This window comes from Myiozetetes cayanensis, unplaced genomic scaffold, assembly GCF_022539395.1.
Source record: "Myiozetetes cayanensis isolate MyiCay16 unplaced genomic scaffold, myiCay2020 scf7, whole genome shotgun sequence".
NCBI classification, from domain to species: Eukaryota; Metazoa; Chordata; class Aves; order Passeriformes; family Tyrannidae; genus Myiozetetes; species Myiozetetes cayanensis.
In genome coordinates, this window is record NW_026087964.1 from 47,949,572 (window position 1) to 47,967,717 (window position 18,146).

The following is an 18,146-nucleotide window of genomic DNA, read 5'->3' on the forward strand; positions in this document are numbered from 1 at the left end:
AACATTTGATTTGCTTCTATGTGCCTGGGGGAAAGACAGCAAGTAACAGGATGTGGATACTTGCGCTGATTGGAATTTTGTCTAGTTGGGAGAAGGTCAGAGGTCACTACATGTGAAAGCAGTGGTCCATATTTGTATGTGACCAAAAGCCTACAGTCCAACTTTGCAGTCACTGCATGAAGCTTTCTCTCCTTATTGGGTTAGCACTCTTAGCAGATAAGTCAGGGTCATGACAAGTCTGGAGATCAGCTAGTTTTTCAGCCAGTAAAGATAGTGCTTGAAGGCAATATGTTCAGGTATTGCAAAGAGAACTGTGCTACATCTAGAAAGAGAGAATTGCTATTACAATGCTTTTAAAAATGTGGTTTGTTTGTGGGGTTTTACATTTTAAAACTTTTTTTAAGTTGACACAGATGGGTTTGTTGGGCTAGCTTCTTAAATGCTGTAAACCATCAGTGCTCCACTGATCTCCAGTCCATTCTTCGTAGTTCAGCAAAGCACACCAGTTCTTTGTGTGTTCAGCATGTTTTTCCAGAGACTAAGCCTGCCTTTTGGCAAATGTACTCTTTGAAGGATTCAGTAAAGATGTTATTTGTGAAGTGTGTGCTGCTCAGGAAACAGTGTGTTCATACACTCTGATGGCAAAATTCCCCCCAAAATGGCTAAAGGAATAGCTGTACCAGTGTAGCCCTCAGAGCTGATTAGTTTTGTTGAGAATCCTGGACACATTAGACTGGACAGAATGTCACTCTCTTGGCTCTACTGTCCCTCGGGCCTGAGCTTGTAGGCTTGTGCAACTCTGTGGTGTTGTTTGGGCTTTTCAGCTCACTCCACGGGTTTCTCTCCAGGGAGTAGCATAGCAGGGTGTGAGCGTAACTTTAGTCACATGATAACTTTAGAACAACTTACAGGTTTGGAATGCTCTTTAAAGAAACAACAAAAAAAAAATCAAAAAACCAACCAAACAAAAGAAGCCAGTGGGAGTGTCAGATTTTGTTTTGAAAGCTAGAGGGAAACTGGCAGCAGTGATACTTGTTACTAATGCTGAGATTTTTGTTCTGAAAGTTAAGAAGCTCTCCTTTCTTTGTTCTAGTGGCAGTGCTGTGGGGCTTTTGGAGCTGATGACTGGAACCTTAATATTTACTTCAACTGCACAGATTCCAACGCAAGTCGAGAGCGCTGTGGTGTGCCATTCTCTTGCTGTACTAAAGACCCTGCTGTAAGTGACGGTCAAGAGGGTAGGATTGGTCTGCTGTTCTAATTCTAAATCACTCTTCAAGATTTTTTTACTATTTTTTTTTTGTCTGGAAATCATGCATAATCATTACCTTCTCACTAACCTGTATTCTTTTTGTTCTTGCAGCTCAGCTTACCATTAACTTTTCTGCAGGCAGCAAAAGTCCTAAGCTAACTTAAGTCTTCATTGTTTGTTTTCTGTTGCTTTTCATTAGAATGAGAGAACCATGGGCTTGACTGAATGTAAATGTTAATTTTAGCAAGTATAAAAAGCAGAAGCTCTTAATGAGTTGAAGGATATGAGCTTTCAATTGAAAATCATCAGAACAGCAACTCTTTAAATCAGACACTCTGAAGGAGATATTATTCATTATTTAATGCAGTGTCCTGAGGCTGCAACCAGTTTGACCCAGTTTGTTCCAGGTACAGTAATGAATGTCGGTCTGTGCCCTGAAGAATTGACATGTTTGCATTAGTACCTGGAGTTGGGTATAGACATCTTCACATCCTCTTTTTTTCCCCTGTAATATTACTGCCTGTCCTTCAGTCACCTGAAATCAGACTTGAGAAGTCAGAAATTGTTTGAGGGAGCAGCTTTTTGGTAAATTTTCATGTCTTTTAAAATAGTTATAGCTCTGGATCAAGCACAAAATCTTGGAGCCATGCATTGCTAGTATGGACATGATCAAGAATGAAGAGGAAAGTGTAAGGAAGCATTCGCTAACAGTGAAAGGCTTGGAACAGGGATGGGTGTGTACATGGAGACTGTTATGTGCCTAACAGTGCGTACATTTGGCTTTCGTATAGCTTGAAAGAAGCTGGCTTTGAGAGTTTGCATTATTTAGCAATTCAGCTGTGGCTTTTTCTCCACCTGGAATGACTTAAGAGTTCCTTGAATGTATGAGCGTAGCACTGACTGAAGTTAGGCAAGTTGCCAACAGGCACCTCAGATGCTTCCTGTCTTGCTAATGCAGTGCAGTCACTGCTCCCGGCATCCAGTCACTGCTGCTGCACTCCCCCTCTCCTGATAAGTCACTGTCACTTGTGCAAGCTGGTTCTGGTTCCTCTGCAGTGAATGTGTCTTCACAGTAATTTGAATGTTTCTCACAAACATAGCTGAAAATGTTTCAATGGGATATTAAAACAAAACGTGGATTAGGCTCAAGCATTACATTATGCTTTGGATTCCCTCCCATCCACACAGAGAGGTCATCACAACCCAGTTTTAAAAATATAGTTGTTATAAAACCAAACCAGTGACAGCAGTACAAGGTAATCCTATAAATACATAATCCATCCTAAAGTTCTCTCTCTCTATTTGTTGTGTATATGGCTTTGCAGTTTCTTAGAGTGTGATGCAGCAACCAGAAATGTAAAGATTAATCTCATTCATTGTAAGGAAGCAACACACTTAATTGCCTTTAAAATAAAGACTAAAAGTATTAGAAGTCATGTATATGATGGATATAATTGTAAACAAGCTGTGACTGGGTCAGTTGCAGTGATTAAATGGAGGTTTATTCTGTGGAAAAGCAAATTTGTCCCTTTTGGAATTAGTATTCAGTGTTGGACTGATGCAAAGGGTTATGTGGATGCTTTCTTGAACAGAGCTTGCTTTTAGTTTAGCTTGAATCAGGAATTGGTAAGTTTAAGGTAGACTAAAATAAGTATCTTAAAACAAATTTTGACTCCTGTAGTTCACTTTGCTATAGTTTAGTAGGTTCCTGTACAGGCAAATGTAGTCAAGTTTGTTTATTTCCATTGCATTCTTCATGCTTTCTTTCAGTTAATGAATTCGAAGGCTAAAGGCAGAAGGCATTAATGATGAAGCATTCAGTTATAAGGAAAAAAGCTTAAAATCCCTCTGTCGGTATCTTAGGTACTTTTACAGCCTTGAACAGCTTGGCACTTTGATCCTGGAACAGAAGCATTCATCTCATTGAAAGATACAAGTGGTTCAAATCTTAAAGGTCCATTAAGGGAATCCAGTTTGGGCAGCTGACAGAATGCAACCTGGTGTTGTACTTCCTGCAAAGTGAGGAAACAGAGGAGCTTTAGTGCTGATAGGAGATAATTTTTTCCATATGGCTGCTTTTTAAAATACATTTCTCCACTGCCTGCCTTTCTCACTTCCCACAATTTGATTACATTGTGGTGTTTAGTACACCTAGCTAAGGTTGGCTGATTTTCTCACTTTCTCGAGTAGTTCCTTCTTCTACTCATTGTTATTGTATGATAAGGCAGTAACTTAATATTTTGCTCCCTTTGTGGATGACACTTGCTTCATTTTATTGACATGAAATAATTGCGTACAAAGTAAAAATGCATCTTCAGCTGTCAATGGATAGCACTTGTTCACTAGGGAAAGTCTTCCAGAGTTTTATTGCCTGTGCTTTGGGAGTACTAAAGGAAAGGAAGTATGAAAAAAAGCCCCTCCTTTCCCATTGGTATCAAACTCCTGTAAGAATGAACAGGCAGTAAGAACACGTTATCCCATCTGTTCTTTTTTCTTTCTGGATTTTGGAGAGGAATTAGATACTGTATATATTTCTAGGGACATTCCCAGAAAGAACTTGCAGCTTCTGCAACAGAACTGCCCCTTGTCACCTCTTCATTCTGCACAGACTGAACCCTGAAAATATTAACAGTATTCTTGGCATATATTTTTTAGTATAGACAAAACCTTTACAGCAGAAGGTTCTTCCACTTAAAATAGATGTTCCCTATTCCCTTTGCTTTGACTTTTGAATGCTTGTATCTGGAACATGGAGTTCACCCAGGTGGAGGGCTGGTTTTCCCAGCTTGCTGACTAAATGATGAAAATGGTTTTTGACCGTGTGCTTTTGTTTGTTGCAAATAATAGCACTGAGTGGAAGAGGAAGGCTTTGTTTTAAAGCAATATGCTAATCAAAGTTATGGTGATTGTCTTATTTACATACAGCACCAACTCCAGGGAGCTGGGAGAGGGTGTTTGGGAGACATTCCACTAATTGTCTCTCTCTCTCTCTCTCTTTCTTCCCCCCCTCTAGGAAGATGTTATTAATACTCAGTGTGGCTATGATGCAAGGCAAAAACCAGTAAGCTTTTTTTTTTTTTCTTTCTTCTTAATGTGGTATGTTAAGGATCTGAATCCTTGTTGCAAGAGCAGATTATTCTAATGATGGGATAGTTGAATGTAAATATCTCTGTTTTCTTCCCTCTTCTCCTTGGCAGGAAGTTGATCAGCAGACTGTTATCTACACTAAAGGCTGTGTTCCTCAGTTTGAGAAATGGTTGCAGGACAACCTTACCATAGTTGCTGGTATATTCATTGGGATAGCATTGCTGCAGGTAAACATCATGCTCCCTGTAATGTCACACAGAGGAATAACGTTAAGACATTAACATATGAGGGGGGAAAATTAATATATGAGGGGGGAAACTGTATATGAGAACTGGAAATACGGTGTCAGGTGCCCTTAGAAATATTATGTGCTGGATTTAGTGAGGGGAACTAAATGTATGAGGCTTTCTTTGTGTTAAGGAGTATTTAATTTTTATCTATAGGGGTGCATTTTTTTCAACTCTCTGTAGGTCACACTCTGTTAGATAAAGCTTAGGTAGAAGTTTTTAGTCCCTACAGACTTACTGTTTCTAATGGTGTTTAAATGAGCAGCAGAAAGCCTTTAGAATTGCTTTTGTTGAAACAAGACTAGAACTGTTCAGTTTCCTGAAACCCAGTGGCACTGTAAAAATACCGGCATTACAGGAGTTTTGTGATATTCTTCCTTCTTGCCATTTACTGTTAATTTGATTTCTAACTCTCTGTTTCTTGTTTTCATACCTAAGTTCTGTATAACCTAAGGAACTGGACTTTGGGAAGAGTTGTCTTATGCTCCAAATGAATAAACTGTTGTCTCTTCCAGATATTTGGGATATGCTTAGCCCAGAATTTGGTTAGTGACATTGAGGCTGTCAGAGCCAGCTGGTAAAACTGCTGAAGTAACCACAACAAGACACTGGACAACCGAAACCCTCTGAAACCTCCAGTGTGTCACTCCGACACCAAGCTGTATGGACATGGGTGACAGGGAAGCCTTCTCTCCAGAGTAGTCTCAAGTCTAAGTTCCTGGTATTGCAGTGAACTCGTGTTTCTTTGGGGTGGGGGAGAGAAGAGTGGGCTATTGAAAATCTGCTGCTCACTGACAATTTTTTTTTTTTTCTTTTAAACCACCACTTTGAAAGCTGTTGAGCCGTGAATCTCTACTGTATTCTGGATTTTGAGTAACAAGTGGACACTTTTTTAAATTGGTGTATTCAGTGAGACAGAGTTGCATCGTTGTAGTCTGTGGATATGCTGTTTATTCTTCATGTCATGAGCTCTTTGGTAGCTGCCAAATATTTCTGAGATAGTCTATCTCCTCACCACTCCATAAAGGAGCAATCTTCTTGTTTTCACAGCTAAACGTAGCTACAGGCATAAACCCATGAAGCAGGAAGTAACTTTCTATGCATCTATTGTACAGTAAAAGAAATTGTTTTTAAAACAAGGGAAATTTTTTTTACACAAGCTTCCAACCATCTCCCTGTAGTACTTTGAGGTTGGAATCAGCAAGCTTACAGGGAGAATTGCCTAATTTTATCAAGATCCTTCTTCCTTCTCCACCCTTGTGTGAAGGGAAAGGAGTTTTATATTTGACAAACAAGGGTTGTAGAGCCCTTGATTGCTGCCATACCTTTGGACATCAGTCTTTTAAGGCAAGGATGGGATATAACTGTATAAATGTATGAAAGCAGTGTGGATGTTTGGTCCAAGTGAAGAAGAATATTCAAAGAATGATTTATATATTAACTTAAAAAAACCCAAAACATATGTATCTGATATGGCAAAATCTTCTGTTTCTCTGAAGTTTAGTGTAACCTGATGTGTTTAGGGATCTTGCTGATATTAATGCTTTGACATACTCCTGCAAAACTTCATTTTTTGGTCTGTTCCTAGCTGAGGCTTTGATCTTTCTTTTTTTCTTTTTCTTTTCACTTGCATGAGCTGTGGAGTAAGAATCTGTGACACTCCAGTGCTTTAAATACGTGCATATGTTTCAATACAGTCTAATCCAAACTTATTTATTGGTAAATGCATGTGATTATGGAAAGATCATATCCCATTCTCTTGGAAGTTGGAGAGAACAGTTTTTGCCAGAGTAAGTGCGTACCTCCAGTGAACAAATCCTTGTTATGGAGATGTCTCCCTTTCTTACTCTAAAGGCAACAAAAATCTTTCTTGAAAAAATGGAATAAAAGTTTTAAAATAGAAGTGTTTATTAGGATCAGCCAAGACAGACTCTTTTGAATTGGGCAAAAGAGAGTAGAATTTGGAATAAAGCACAAGTAGTAGAAGAAGGCTTACATCAGGCTCCATCCAGCTTAGGGTTTTTGATTTGTTCTTCACTAACAATAGTGAACTTACAGACCTGACCATGCCTTGGGTAGTTTTATTGCACTTTGTATAAGTTAAGCTTGTTGTATGACCCTTCTCACTGTCTGCAGAACCAGTTCTGAAAGCTGTGGGTTCTCAGCTCCTGCTTTGATCAGACAGTGACAAAGGGTGTGCAGCATCTCTTTGTAAGAACTTAACATCTTTCTGAGTTGAGTTTCCTAAAACATGAGGTGTATGGAGTAGAAGAGATGAATGCATTGCTTTCAAAGCTTCTCTGTTCTGGGGGATGGATAGAAGGCTGATCTGATGACCTGTTAAGGCCCTTTCTGGTCCTGGGACTCTTAAACAAATGAGTATACATACCCTTGCACATTTTGCCTTTCTGTGCTTTAGTTGGCCGTGGTTTTTTTTACCCTCTAAAGGCTGGTGATAGGCACACCAGCGCTTCACAGATGCCTCAGACAGACAGACCCTTTGTCCTCCTGTCTTTGAGCATTACCTCATCCTCTTCTGGTTAACTCCCACTGACTGGCTCTGAATCAGGCAGCCTCCATATCCCTTGCTATCTGCTGTTAAAGGCCAGCCATGACTCAGAGTATTTTTTTTAAAGCCTTTGAAAGCAATTATAATTCACTGTCCATAATAAAGTTGGTTCCACCTCACCACAGTGTTATGTTTTTCTTAGCCACTCCTCAACTTGAGGAGTTACTGGTGTTTGTTTTTCCCCAAAAGGGGCACACCATTTTGCCTGATAGCGGCAGGACAGGCAGATCATCAGCACTGATATTGCTGCATTGAAACAAAATGAGGCAGGGAGGAATCAAGGAAGCAGGGTTGAGGAAATAACCCTTCCACCAAAGAGCCTTGATTGTGACCCAGGGCTTTGGTTTGGAGGAGAAAAGAGCCTAATTACAGAAACATTCCTTGTTGCCACTGATCTTGAATACTGTTGCTGCTCTGGGCTTCTGAAGACAGCTTCGTTCTTCTACTTGAATTTCTGCAGTTGTACTGTATTGGCCTTCTGTCTTGTCACGCTGTTCTCTCAGTTCCAGTCTGCTGGATGTGCTGTTGGCAGTGTCAGACTGATAGGAGGGTAGATGCTCTGAGGTGAGCAAATCTTGTTCTCACTACTTGCATGTGTACACACAGATGTGCAACACTTCTGCTGAATCCCGGAATGACTGACTGTTCTTACAAAAACCACTAAATAACTTATTTTTCTAGAGCTTGTCTTTATTGCTGCAGATGTTGATCCTCCTCCTTTCCCCACTCCCAAGAGATACTTATTTTCCTCATGTTCACAGTTTGATGGATGTATACTGAATGTTCAGGGGTAGCTGTCTATATTGCATATTTAAATCCCACTTTTTTTTGTCTACAGATCAGGTAAGATGTCCTAGTAACGCCCATCAGCAGCTGAGCTACTCAGCAGCTTAAGTGTCCAGTTTGGATAGCTTGAGGGGAGGCCTTGGAAATCAATGTATTATTGTTAGAGCCTGCCGAATACAAGCAAGCTTTCTTCCAGAAAACTTTGAAAAGTTCAGGTGAGCTGCACCTAAAGCACAACTGCTGCTACTCGGGCTCAGTGTCTAAAGCAATAAGATATGATAGGTGCAAGGACTCCTTGACAATTTCTAGCCTGCCTGGTATAGTGGTGGGGTAGATGTGAGGTCAGAGGTCAGTCTAATTTTCTTTAATGTGCAGTAGTTGTTCAGAGGTTTGTTGTTAAGCTTATGGCCCTTTTAGAGTGTGAAACAGCTCTGTTTGCTGTGTGATTCCTGTGGGATGGTGGCATTGCGATGAGGAGTCTGGTAGCTTCAGCAGCAGCACTGGCTTTAAAGCCATTTCCATATACCCCATTGAGCTCTGCCAAAAGGGTATCACAGTCCTTGCTCCTCTGCTTTCTAAATACTCTGTGTTCACAGGCCTTTCTGTTGTTTGATTTTTTTTCTTTTTTTTAATTAATAGCCTAATGGACAAATGTTTGATTCATCTCTGTGTGACTCTTTTGGTAGCAGTAGGATCTCTTTGTTTCAAAATCCCTCATTTTGATTGTGCCCCTTAGAGTTTGAAGCTGTGGGGATGCTTGCTCAAGTGTGCTCTGTCTTGAAAGCCTTCTTCTCTCCCCTTTGAGAGAGATGCTCATTGTAGTTCTGGTGTGTAAATAGTGTTTGAAATGTAAATAGTAGCATGCAGATTAAATGATTCTTGCACATGACTGCTTTTCACCCTGAAAGTGTTTATTGTGGATAGGAAAGGTGTCCACCATGATAGTTTGCTGGTGAGTCCCATGTGGTGGTCCAGGCTGTCCCTCACACCCAGGGTGCAGCCTGAGCGCCTCAGCCGCTTGCCCTCGCGTGTCTACCCAGCGGGCAAGCGGGCAGCAGCACCTCAGAAAGGTCGAGCCCTGGCCGTCCCTTCGGGCTCTGGGCAGTGGCAGGACCTCCCTTGCCTTTTCCCTTTGCTGCTTGGCATCAGAACAGCATTAGACTGTCAAGTGGAGGGTCGGTGTCAGCACCCCCTACCAGTTATGGGAGGTTGCCATCCCTTTGTGGCAGGACTAAACATGGTGCTATAAGAAGTGTCCCAGACGTCAATCTGTGTTTTTACTACTTTAGAGTTGCCCTTGGTAAAATTGGTTCTGATTAATATGGTTGGTAACAAGAGAAACTATTGTGTGAGTTTTTGATTCTGTTTTCTTTCTTGCTGTGTGTGCCTTTTGGGTGCATTGAAATGGCAGTTCTGCAAATACCTAGGAAGGAAATTAGACTTTAAAAAGTGTCAAGCACTTCTGAAGGTTTGAGTTCCTCCCATTTTTGTTTTCTTTCTGAATCTTTTTCAGATACTCATATGAAACTGTAGCAAACAAAACAATACTACCCCCGTTAGCTATCAAATTTCACCATTTGAAGAAATAAAAAATCAGTCTCCCTTAATATGCAGGATACAAAGAAGTGTTGTGACTACTAGCGTGCACCAGGCAGCACTGCTAGCTGTCTTTTGTGTTTTGGCAATATAAGTGTGTTAATAAAAAGTTCTATGCGTACGTGTGTTCATGTTCACGCTGTGTACATAGTAGAGATGGACCTGAATACCACCTTGAGCTCTGGGGAGATTGCGTTTTGTGATTCAGACCCATTTCTGATACGTATATTCCAGATTAGTTCCGGCTGAATCTCTTTTTCTGGTTCATCCTAAGGTGTACGGCAAGGTGTCGATATTTACCCTTTGTGTATCATTCCTTTTTATACGAATGTATTCTCTTGTGTTCCTTTTTTTTTATCAGTTGTAAAATTGATTGTAAAAGCCAACTACACTTACCGATTGAAAGTATCACTATGACAGAACTGCATGCCCAGTAGAGTTTTGACTTGAGCTTTAGTTTTCTGATTTCGGATTGGTTCCCTTCAGTCTAGGAGAAAAGCATAGATCAGGTGCATAATGTATTACTTGTCATCTTTAGCATTAGACTGTGGTATTGTATCACATGCTGATCTCAATGGATGTAACTGGAGTCTACTTAGGAAGTTAATGCAACTTCCTGGTAATTCATTTTAAGCTATTGAAAGTGGTCTTGGTCATGCTACTTGTGTTCTTGGGTTTTTGTTTTTTAATAGAGGCATTTTTTAGGAATGTTTTAATACACTTATGATGGACAATACAATAGTTTTAATAGTCGTGCAGTATTCTGTATTTACTTGAAGTAAATCATTTTATATGCAATTTGTTAGATAATTACAATTTTATAAATAAAACTGTGTGAAATATGATGTTGTGAATGTGTACTCTTGATGTAGCACTTAACAATACAAGGATACATTCATGTAAAATTCCTCCAGGAAAGCAACCCCTACCTCTCTTCCTCCAAAGTAGCAGGGGAAATAAATCCCCAGGTCTTTCATCTACAGTATAAAATACTGTATTCTAATTAAGTCACTAAACACATTATCACACCACAAGTGGCTGCCCTTAAATTAATAATAACCTAATATGTGAAGAGCACGTCCCCACTTGAAGAGACCCCATACCTGCTGTCAGCTGCTGTTGAAGTCTCTGGCTAATGAACATGTCCTGCTTCTTTCCAACAGGTTGCTGGTGTTCCTTGGGCTGCGATGGCTGCTCTCTCCCCAGGATCATTTTGGTGACCCTGAAGTGTTCATAAGTTGCTGCTTTGCAGGAAGCAGCACAAAGGGGGTTCGTCACAACGTAATTAAACTTTAGAAAAGGGAGGTGGGAATTTTACTTGTCTATGTGCAACATGTCTTTAAATAGAAGTAGTGAGAGCTGGCTTTTTTTTTTCCGTGCAGGTAAAAATGGGTAATGATATCTTATGCTTCTTTGGATAGAGGAGGAAGCAGCCCTTTTTTTTTTTTTGTAAAGTGTTTCAAAAACTGTAGATTTTTTCACAGACCACCACCATGACCAATTTAAAAGCATGTCTCTACATCCAGGTTGAAGTGGGTGCTCTGGATCCAAGGATCCATATTATTGGAATCTGTGTCTTACCCAAAGTGAAAATTCTCCTTGTAATAAGGACACTGTGAAATGTAAAAACATACAGATGTTTTTTTATCTTCCTGGCTGGTGTGATGCTAGGTCTTGCAAACTTCATACAGATGCAGGCAGGCGTAACACACGAGGCAGGTGCTGCCTGCCCTGTGTCGTGGGGCCACAGGGATGGCTTTAGCTTGGTTTATGGTGGCAATAAGACAGAAGAAAAGGCCTTGTGTCCAGCATCGCCATCCTGAAAACAGTCTGAGCAGCAGATGTCGAGCTTTGCTGAGATGCAATCTATCTAGTGAACATCTAATTGGAATTAATGTCAGCAGTTTCACTTCTGTTGCCTCCAGTCAAGTGAGTAGTGAAATACATGCGATAGGAACATTGTTAGATCCCATTTCTGTTTTTGAAGGTGCTCAGAAGGTAAATGATTTACCAGCTACGTAGAAATGACCTGCAGGCTGCAACATGCCTCAGGACAGTGCGGTGTTTGTGTGGCCAGATACAGTCTCCTCAATTACCTCCTTCTACTGTGACTTAACACCCGTCTTTGCCCTTATGCAGGCTTTCCTTCTTAGGGTTAGCACAGTCATTTGATGTTCCATCCAGGGAAACCATCTGAAAGTTGGGTATCAATCACCATTGGCCTGTGCTTGTGCTTGCTGTGACAGTGGTATCCCTAGTTTGGTGATGAGAATACGGCTAATGCCTAACCACAGCTCTAGTTAGACAACCAGGCAACTGGGAATTTTGTCAGTGTCACAACTTTGTCCACTGCAACTAGCTCGTGTGAGCACTTGCAGTTTATGCCAATGTCAAAAAGAATGGTCTCTTTCTAGAACCAGGTAGGTCATTGATAACTGGCCTTTCAAATATATTTTGGGATCTGTTTAAGTCAGTTTCTGTGCCTGAGAAAACTTGGGCTCATGAGGGCCTATGACCTGTGACTGTAAACATGCTGGTTATGTTCAGCAGCAGTGCAAAGGTTCTGTGTTGTTTGGGGCCTGATGTCACGGGGTCCTGCTCTCTGTTAACAGCTCTGCACTCTGCCAGTGGCTTCACTGCACTATTGCTAGCAAATGCCTTTTTGAATATGTGGCTTTGTTTTTTCTGTTGTTGTTGTACAGCTTGGTATTAGAGGCTTTTCCTGGATGTTTCTGGCACTGGATTGTATGATTAAATGTATGTGGAATCTCTGCAGTGTGAAAGCTCCTGCAGCAGCCTCTGCATTTTTTCAATTACCTGGTATGGGGATCTCATGGGTGCTGAAACTTTGGGTTTGCTGCCTCTGCTGATAAAAAGGGAGCCTGAAACTTCTGAGGCTGGCACTTCAGCACTGGAAATGCTGAATTCACTTTAAAATGTTACAGATCTTATGACCTTCGTGCATGGTGGGCTTGATCAAGCTAGGCAATGGTATCACACAGTCCAAAATAACATCTGCTGGCTTGCTGGAAACTGCTATCCCAACTGCTCCTTGTTATGCCAAAATGGTGTCTGCTGATTTGCTCACGGGCATGTTACAAACCTACAAAAGAGCAGCTGTGAGATACGATGCTCAAACTGGCAATTTTCCACCTCCCTTACCTAGGAAAGGAGAAAAAAGGAAGTGTCTTTCATCCTCCATTTCTCACTTGAAAGGCTTCTGTTGAAAAACTGCTGCAAGATATGCCTTTATAATTCCATCTTAAAAAAAAACACCCTAGTAAACAAAGAAGCAATCCCAAGCAAGCCCAAGAGCACTCGTACGCACGTGGCTTTATAGGATAAGGACTGTATCATGCACTGCTGCTCAAGTGCATGATTGTTACGCCACACAGTGCCTCTGTGTGAGCACACACAGCGAAAGTGGTTGGAATAGTTCCCTTTGTATCTGCTCAGCTGCAAGGCAGTGATTGCGTCGGGCCAGAGCCAGGAACAAAACCAACTCCTCGCCAGTGCACAGTGGTGCAGTCGCAGCTTCTGCGTGGGATTACAAAAGAGGTCAAACCACAGGGTAAAGTGAGAGCACTGAAATTTTTATTTGTTACCTCTAGGTACCACGAGTTTGACATTAATAGGCAAGACCAGTGAATGAGCAGCAGTACATTGCATTCAAACCTGAATCTCCAAAGCACCAAAATCTGAGCTAGATTTACTTCTTAATCCTATAGTCAGCACACTAGTCTGGACTTGCTGCATCTCGTATTGTCCCTAATTTAGTAGTACATTGTTATGCAGTTAAGGGGCATGAGGAAAGAGTCAGTTGTGTAGTACCACTTCTACATCATCATAGGACTACAACATGCACATTCTACTATGTGGCCCAAGCAACAAGAATACAAGTAGAACAGTTACGGGTGGAGACAGGTTCATGTTAACACCACCTATGAATTTGTAGAAACCTTTTTGGACGGGTACCTACAGCAGTTCATCAATTTGTGTGGGAACGTTACACGCATGCACGAGTGATACAGTGGAAAACACAGCAGGAGCGGCAGCAGGACGGAGGACAAAGGTGGAATCTGTGATGGGATGCACTGGAAACAAGACCTTCCTCAGCTTTCTACAGCAAGTCTCTGCTCTGTTAGCGAGGCCTGCTGGGCAACAGTTTTGTTCTCATGGCTGCGGAGTTTTGATATGACTTCTAGAAACGCCATGCTCTGCACTTCCTTTTGAAGAGGCTCTAGAAAAAGAAATATGAAACAGTGCTTTATATGAGATGGGCAGAAGAACAGAAAACTGAGAAACTTTTCTCCTGAACCCTGTACACACATATGCACATAGCTCTGTGTGTACACATAATCTGCTTATTTACTTTTTTGAATTGCTTTTGAGGATTGAGAAAACCCTTCAAGGCCTGGGGCATGCATAAACTCCATGGATTTCAGGTAATTATGAACGATGAAACTGCTGAACAGCAGTTAAGAACATCCACCTGGATTGCCTTCTAAAACAGAGGCTTTGCAAGCATTTTTACTGAAAACACTTTTTTGGTTTATTCTTTAAACCAGCCTGACCAAGTGAGATCTCAGCCTTGACAGGCTCACTGCATCATTTGTGCGTACCAGCTCTTACTGGTTGTGTGGGGATGGATTTTTTAAATGGATGTGTCACCACCTGGTCACTGTTTGCTGCTCATTCACAGCTCAGCTCTGAAGTTAATGCAAACACAACGCATGGAGCATTGCCCAGTGCTGTGCATATGGATACACTGCTCATGTTTTACTCAAAACTGAGAGACACTATCTGATGAGTCTGATCCTGGACTGCATGGTACTTTAATAAGGAGAGGTTGCGAGCGACTCATAAAATCAAAGCCCTGTACTCTATAAATCTCACAGTTTTGATCCAAAGCAGTTGGTTTTGTTTCATGCTCTGTTCAGGCAACTCCAGTGAAATCCCACTCAGCAAGAAATGCCTACATATATTTTTGCTTTCCACGTGCTGCTGTGGGCCTGATCCCTGAATTTCCAAGGAGAAAACCCAAACAAACCTGTTTCAGATAGCTATGCTGTGGCTGTGCTATTTACTTTTTTTCCCCCTTTTTGAATAGCAGACTTTGACATTTGTTCTAATCCCTACCTACTTTCTTGTTCACATATTTTCAGTTTTCATGCAGTTTATCCCCCACCCTGTCAGAGCGGGGAACTCTCATGCTGCTTTGCACCTGAGAACCTGTATGTGATGTCATCAGAGTGATGTCAGTGAGGCTGGTGGGGTGGTTATGCTGTGTAAGCACTTCCTTCTTTCTCCTGAGATATCAACATGTTTATGCAGGCGCTTTGCTGTGTTTTACAGCGGCTGATAACATCCACCTTCCTGGAGACGCTCGCACACAGAAGTGACTGTGCTAGCTACGAATGCTCTGCTTTTGATGATTCTTCCATTTCTCATTTTTCTCACTTTTCTTTCTCTATCCATTGACTCAGTTGCAAGAGAAACTTCCAGATGGCAAGAATCACATATAGGTAGATATCTATCTACTGCTGAACACTGTCTGAAGTTCAACAAAGGCAGGGTCCTACACCTGGGGAAGAATTGCCCCCGCAACAGCACAGGCTGGGGGCTGACCTGCTGGCAAGCAGCTCTGTGGAGAAGGACCTGGGGGTCCTGGTGGACAACAAGCTGTCCATGAGCCAGCTCTGTGCCCTGGTGGGCAAGAAGGCCAATGGTATCCTGGGGTGCCTTAGGAAGAGCACTGTCAGCAGGTCAAGGGATGTGATGCTGCCTCTCTACTCAGCCCTGGTGAGGCCACCTCTGGAGTGCTGTGTCCAGCACAAGGGGGAGAAGGGGCTCCTGGTGCAGGTCCAGCAGAGGGCAACAAGGATGATTAAGGGATGGGAGCATCTCTCTTATGAGAAAAGGCTGAGGGAGCTGGGAAGAGGCGACTGAGAAGGGACCTCCTGAATATATATATAATTATCTGAAGAGACACTGGTGAGAGGACAGAGCCAGGCACTTCTTGATGGTGCCAAGCAATAGGACAAGAGGCAATAGGCAAAAACTGATGCCCAGGAAGTTCCACCTGAATATGAGGAAGAACTTCTTTACTGTGCGGGTGGCTGAGCACTGGAACAGGCTGCCCAGAGATGTTGTGGAGTCTCCCTCACTGGAGATACTCAAGAACAGTCTGGACACAATCCTGCTCAGTGTGCTCTAGGATGACCCTGCTTGAGCAGGGACGTTGGACCAGATGACCCACTGTGAACACAGTTGTTGGCAATATCAAGTTAAATGTGATGCCAGATACCCTGTAACAAAGCAAAGTAACAACAGCAGTCACTGGAGAATTAAACTTACCAATAATTAAACCAGTGGAACCGCTCTTAGTGTTTATGGAACTATACTGGGGTCAATTACTTTAAAATGACTACACGAGTCTGTTGACAGTAGAATACAGAACATGTAAATGTAAATGCTCATTGTGTGGAGACAGTGATGAAAGTTTAGAGTCAACAGAACTGGAAGAGAGGTTTACTTTAGTATTTTCCCATGTACATAATATGTAAAGAGCATTTGGCTCTTTGATCCTCCTCTCCTTGGTTAAAATAGTAAAAAAAAAGCAAAAAAAAGAAAAAAAAAGGTTAGAAGTTAATACCAGGGTTGCTCAGCTGCTGCTCTTGTGTTCTCACTGATTTTACGCAGGTCTGTTCATCAGGAAGCAGGGGAGAACACAGGATCAGTCAAGTGCTGGGCCTAAACTTCACAGCTGCATAATGCAGTGATGTGCTGTTTGTTCTCTGGGAGCTGAGTAAGGAGCCTCATGTCTCAGCAGAGCTTACAGTGTGGTGGCAGACTGAACTCTGCAGGTCAGATAATCCTAATGAACCTACCCTAAGATAGGACTGGTTCATTCTCTGGTGGACTAGAGAGACCGGTATTTGACTTTAAATAATTCTGTCAGTCTTGCAGGTGACAAGACTCAAGGAAGGGAAAACGCAGCTGTCAGGGGGAAGTTTCGAAGATGAATATTTTAGTTGGAAGCAGGTAGGAATACACACAGAACATCACAGTGAGGCTGAGTGGGAACCTTTGGCAAAAGAATTCTGCTCTACAATGGATGGATAATCCCAACCACGAAATAGCTCTAGGAGGTAGTGAGTAACAATTATATTTACATGTCTTAACGTTAAAATGAATGCTTACTTGGAGCTGAGGCTGGTTAGCAGATTTTGAGCACAACTTTTGCACACTGATATGTGTATACTCTCTAAAACCAAGTATTTGTTCCTATAAGATGGCAGTAATACAGCATTCACGCTCATGGATGTACAGGTCCCCTGAATTACACTTGCAGTGGGCAAAAACTCTGTTTAAGAAAAAAAGCACCTCTGTTTACAGAGACAGCACATGCTTAGCTATGGTAACATTTAATCAATTAAACTGAATTGCTGTGAACTCATCTCTGGAAAACCTCAAGTGTTTGTTTCACACTTGGGAAGTCATGTGCAGACAGACTCTTGAGTTTACTCAGTACTTTCTGTACTTAATCCAGTTGTCATCTTAGTTGTCTGTGAATGCCTGAAACCTTAATGGAATGAAATTAGTTCTTCTTCCACAGACTTCTTAAAAAACCAAATAAAAGAAATGTAGCAACTTCTTGAAACCTCAGCTGGGAATCAAATTTCCCCCCTCAATGACACCTTGCCCTTTTTTGGTTTGTGGTTTGTTTTGGTTTGTTTGTTTGTTTGCCTGCACACAAGTGGGAAGTTGCAGTATCAAACCACAGCCTGCGCTACCACCCTGAAAACAGCCTGACCTTTAGCAGAGGGTGAGCTCAGAGAGATGAGAGATGTGTTAATGCACATCTTGTTCATCTTTCAAAGCAACCTAAACAGTTCTGCCTGGTGGGCTGAGCACAAGAGGCTGCTGAGGGAAGGATCCTCGTGAGGTAAGTGTGAGGATCCTTCCTAAAGCACCATCGCACATCAATTATAGTAAAATAGGATGAAAATAAAGTTCTTGTTACCTGCATATTTGCAAAGACAACCTGATCTTGTAATTTCTTTCCAGTCAAAGTTTGAGCTTGCTGCACCTTGCAGAAGCCAGAGTCTGATTCTGCAGTCAATATCCCAAACTGATTTAACAGCCTCTTCTTTGAGACTATAAACACTATCGAGGTGTCATAGTAAACTGGAACCTTTTTATGTATATTCATTGTGAACAGAAAAGCAGTCTGTGTTTGCATTTGCTCTATGTTCAGGCTGTAGAAGGGAACCAAGTTTGCATCCATAAATCTCAGAAAGCAGCCTCTCCTGAATACTCACCAGATCCTATAAGAGCACAGATCAGCACCATGGAGTTGTATTTTATTTCTGGAGCACTCCTGTCGTCTGAGAGCAGTCTGTGTAGAATCTGAACAAGTTGAGCATTTTCAAGATCCTTTTCAGCAGTGACTGAAATAAAGTGAAAATTTTTAAGTCTGTAAGTGCCACTTGCTTTGATGCTTCCATCATCTGTTTATTGAAGCATGGATCTCTCACTGCAGTGAAAGGGGTGCTGTGGTACATAA

The 18,146-nt window shown here is 41.7% G+C and overlaps 2 protein-coding genes across 6 annotated transcripts in view; one reads left to right on the plus strand and one right to left on the minus strand.

Annotated features, from left to right (window-relative positions):
- Positions 1-12,304, plus strand: part of TSPAN5 (tetraspanin 5) — an 86,455-nt gene extending 74,151 nt beyond the window's left edge. The window contains exons 5-9 of one of the 2 annotated variants that reach the window (XR_007631850.1): positions 1,094-1,219; positions 4,266-4,313; positions 4,450-4,566; positions 5,142-8,196; positions 10,741-12,304. Coding sequence is in view for 1 of the 2 variants with exons in the window: in XM_050338510.1 (XP_050194467.1) it covers positions 1,094-1,219; positions 4,266-4,313; positions 4,450-4,566; positions 5,142-5,207 (357 nt within the window). In the remaining variant the exon portion in view is untranslated. Of the gene's footprint in view, positions 1-1,093; positions 1,220-4,265; positions 4,314-4,449; positions 4,567-5,141; positions 10,423-10,740 lie in introns of those variants that run through there. The other variant, XM_050338510.1, reaches the window with a different exon arrangement.
- An 845-nt stretch (positions 12,305-13,149) lies between these two features.
- RAP1GDS1 (Rap1 GTPase-GDP dissociation stimulator 1) overlaps positions 13,150-18,146 on the minus strand; it is a 97,076-nt gene continuing 92,079 nt past the window's right edge. For all 4 annotated transcript variants that reach the window (XM_050338509.1, XM_050338507.1, XM_050338508.1 and 1 more), the window contains 2 exons: positions 17,902-18,030; positions 13,150-13,817 (listed from right to left, as the gene is read on the minus strand). In XM_050338509.1, the coding sequence (XP_050194466.1) occupies positions 13,690-13,817; positions 17,902-18,030 (257 nt within the window). In that variant the 3' untranslated portion in view covers positions 13,150-13,689. The remainder of the gene's footprint in view (positions 13,818-17,901; positions 18,031-18,146) is intronic.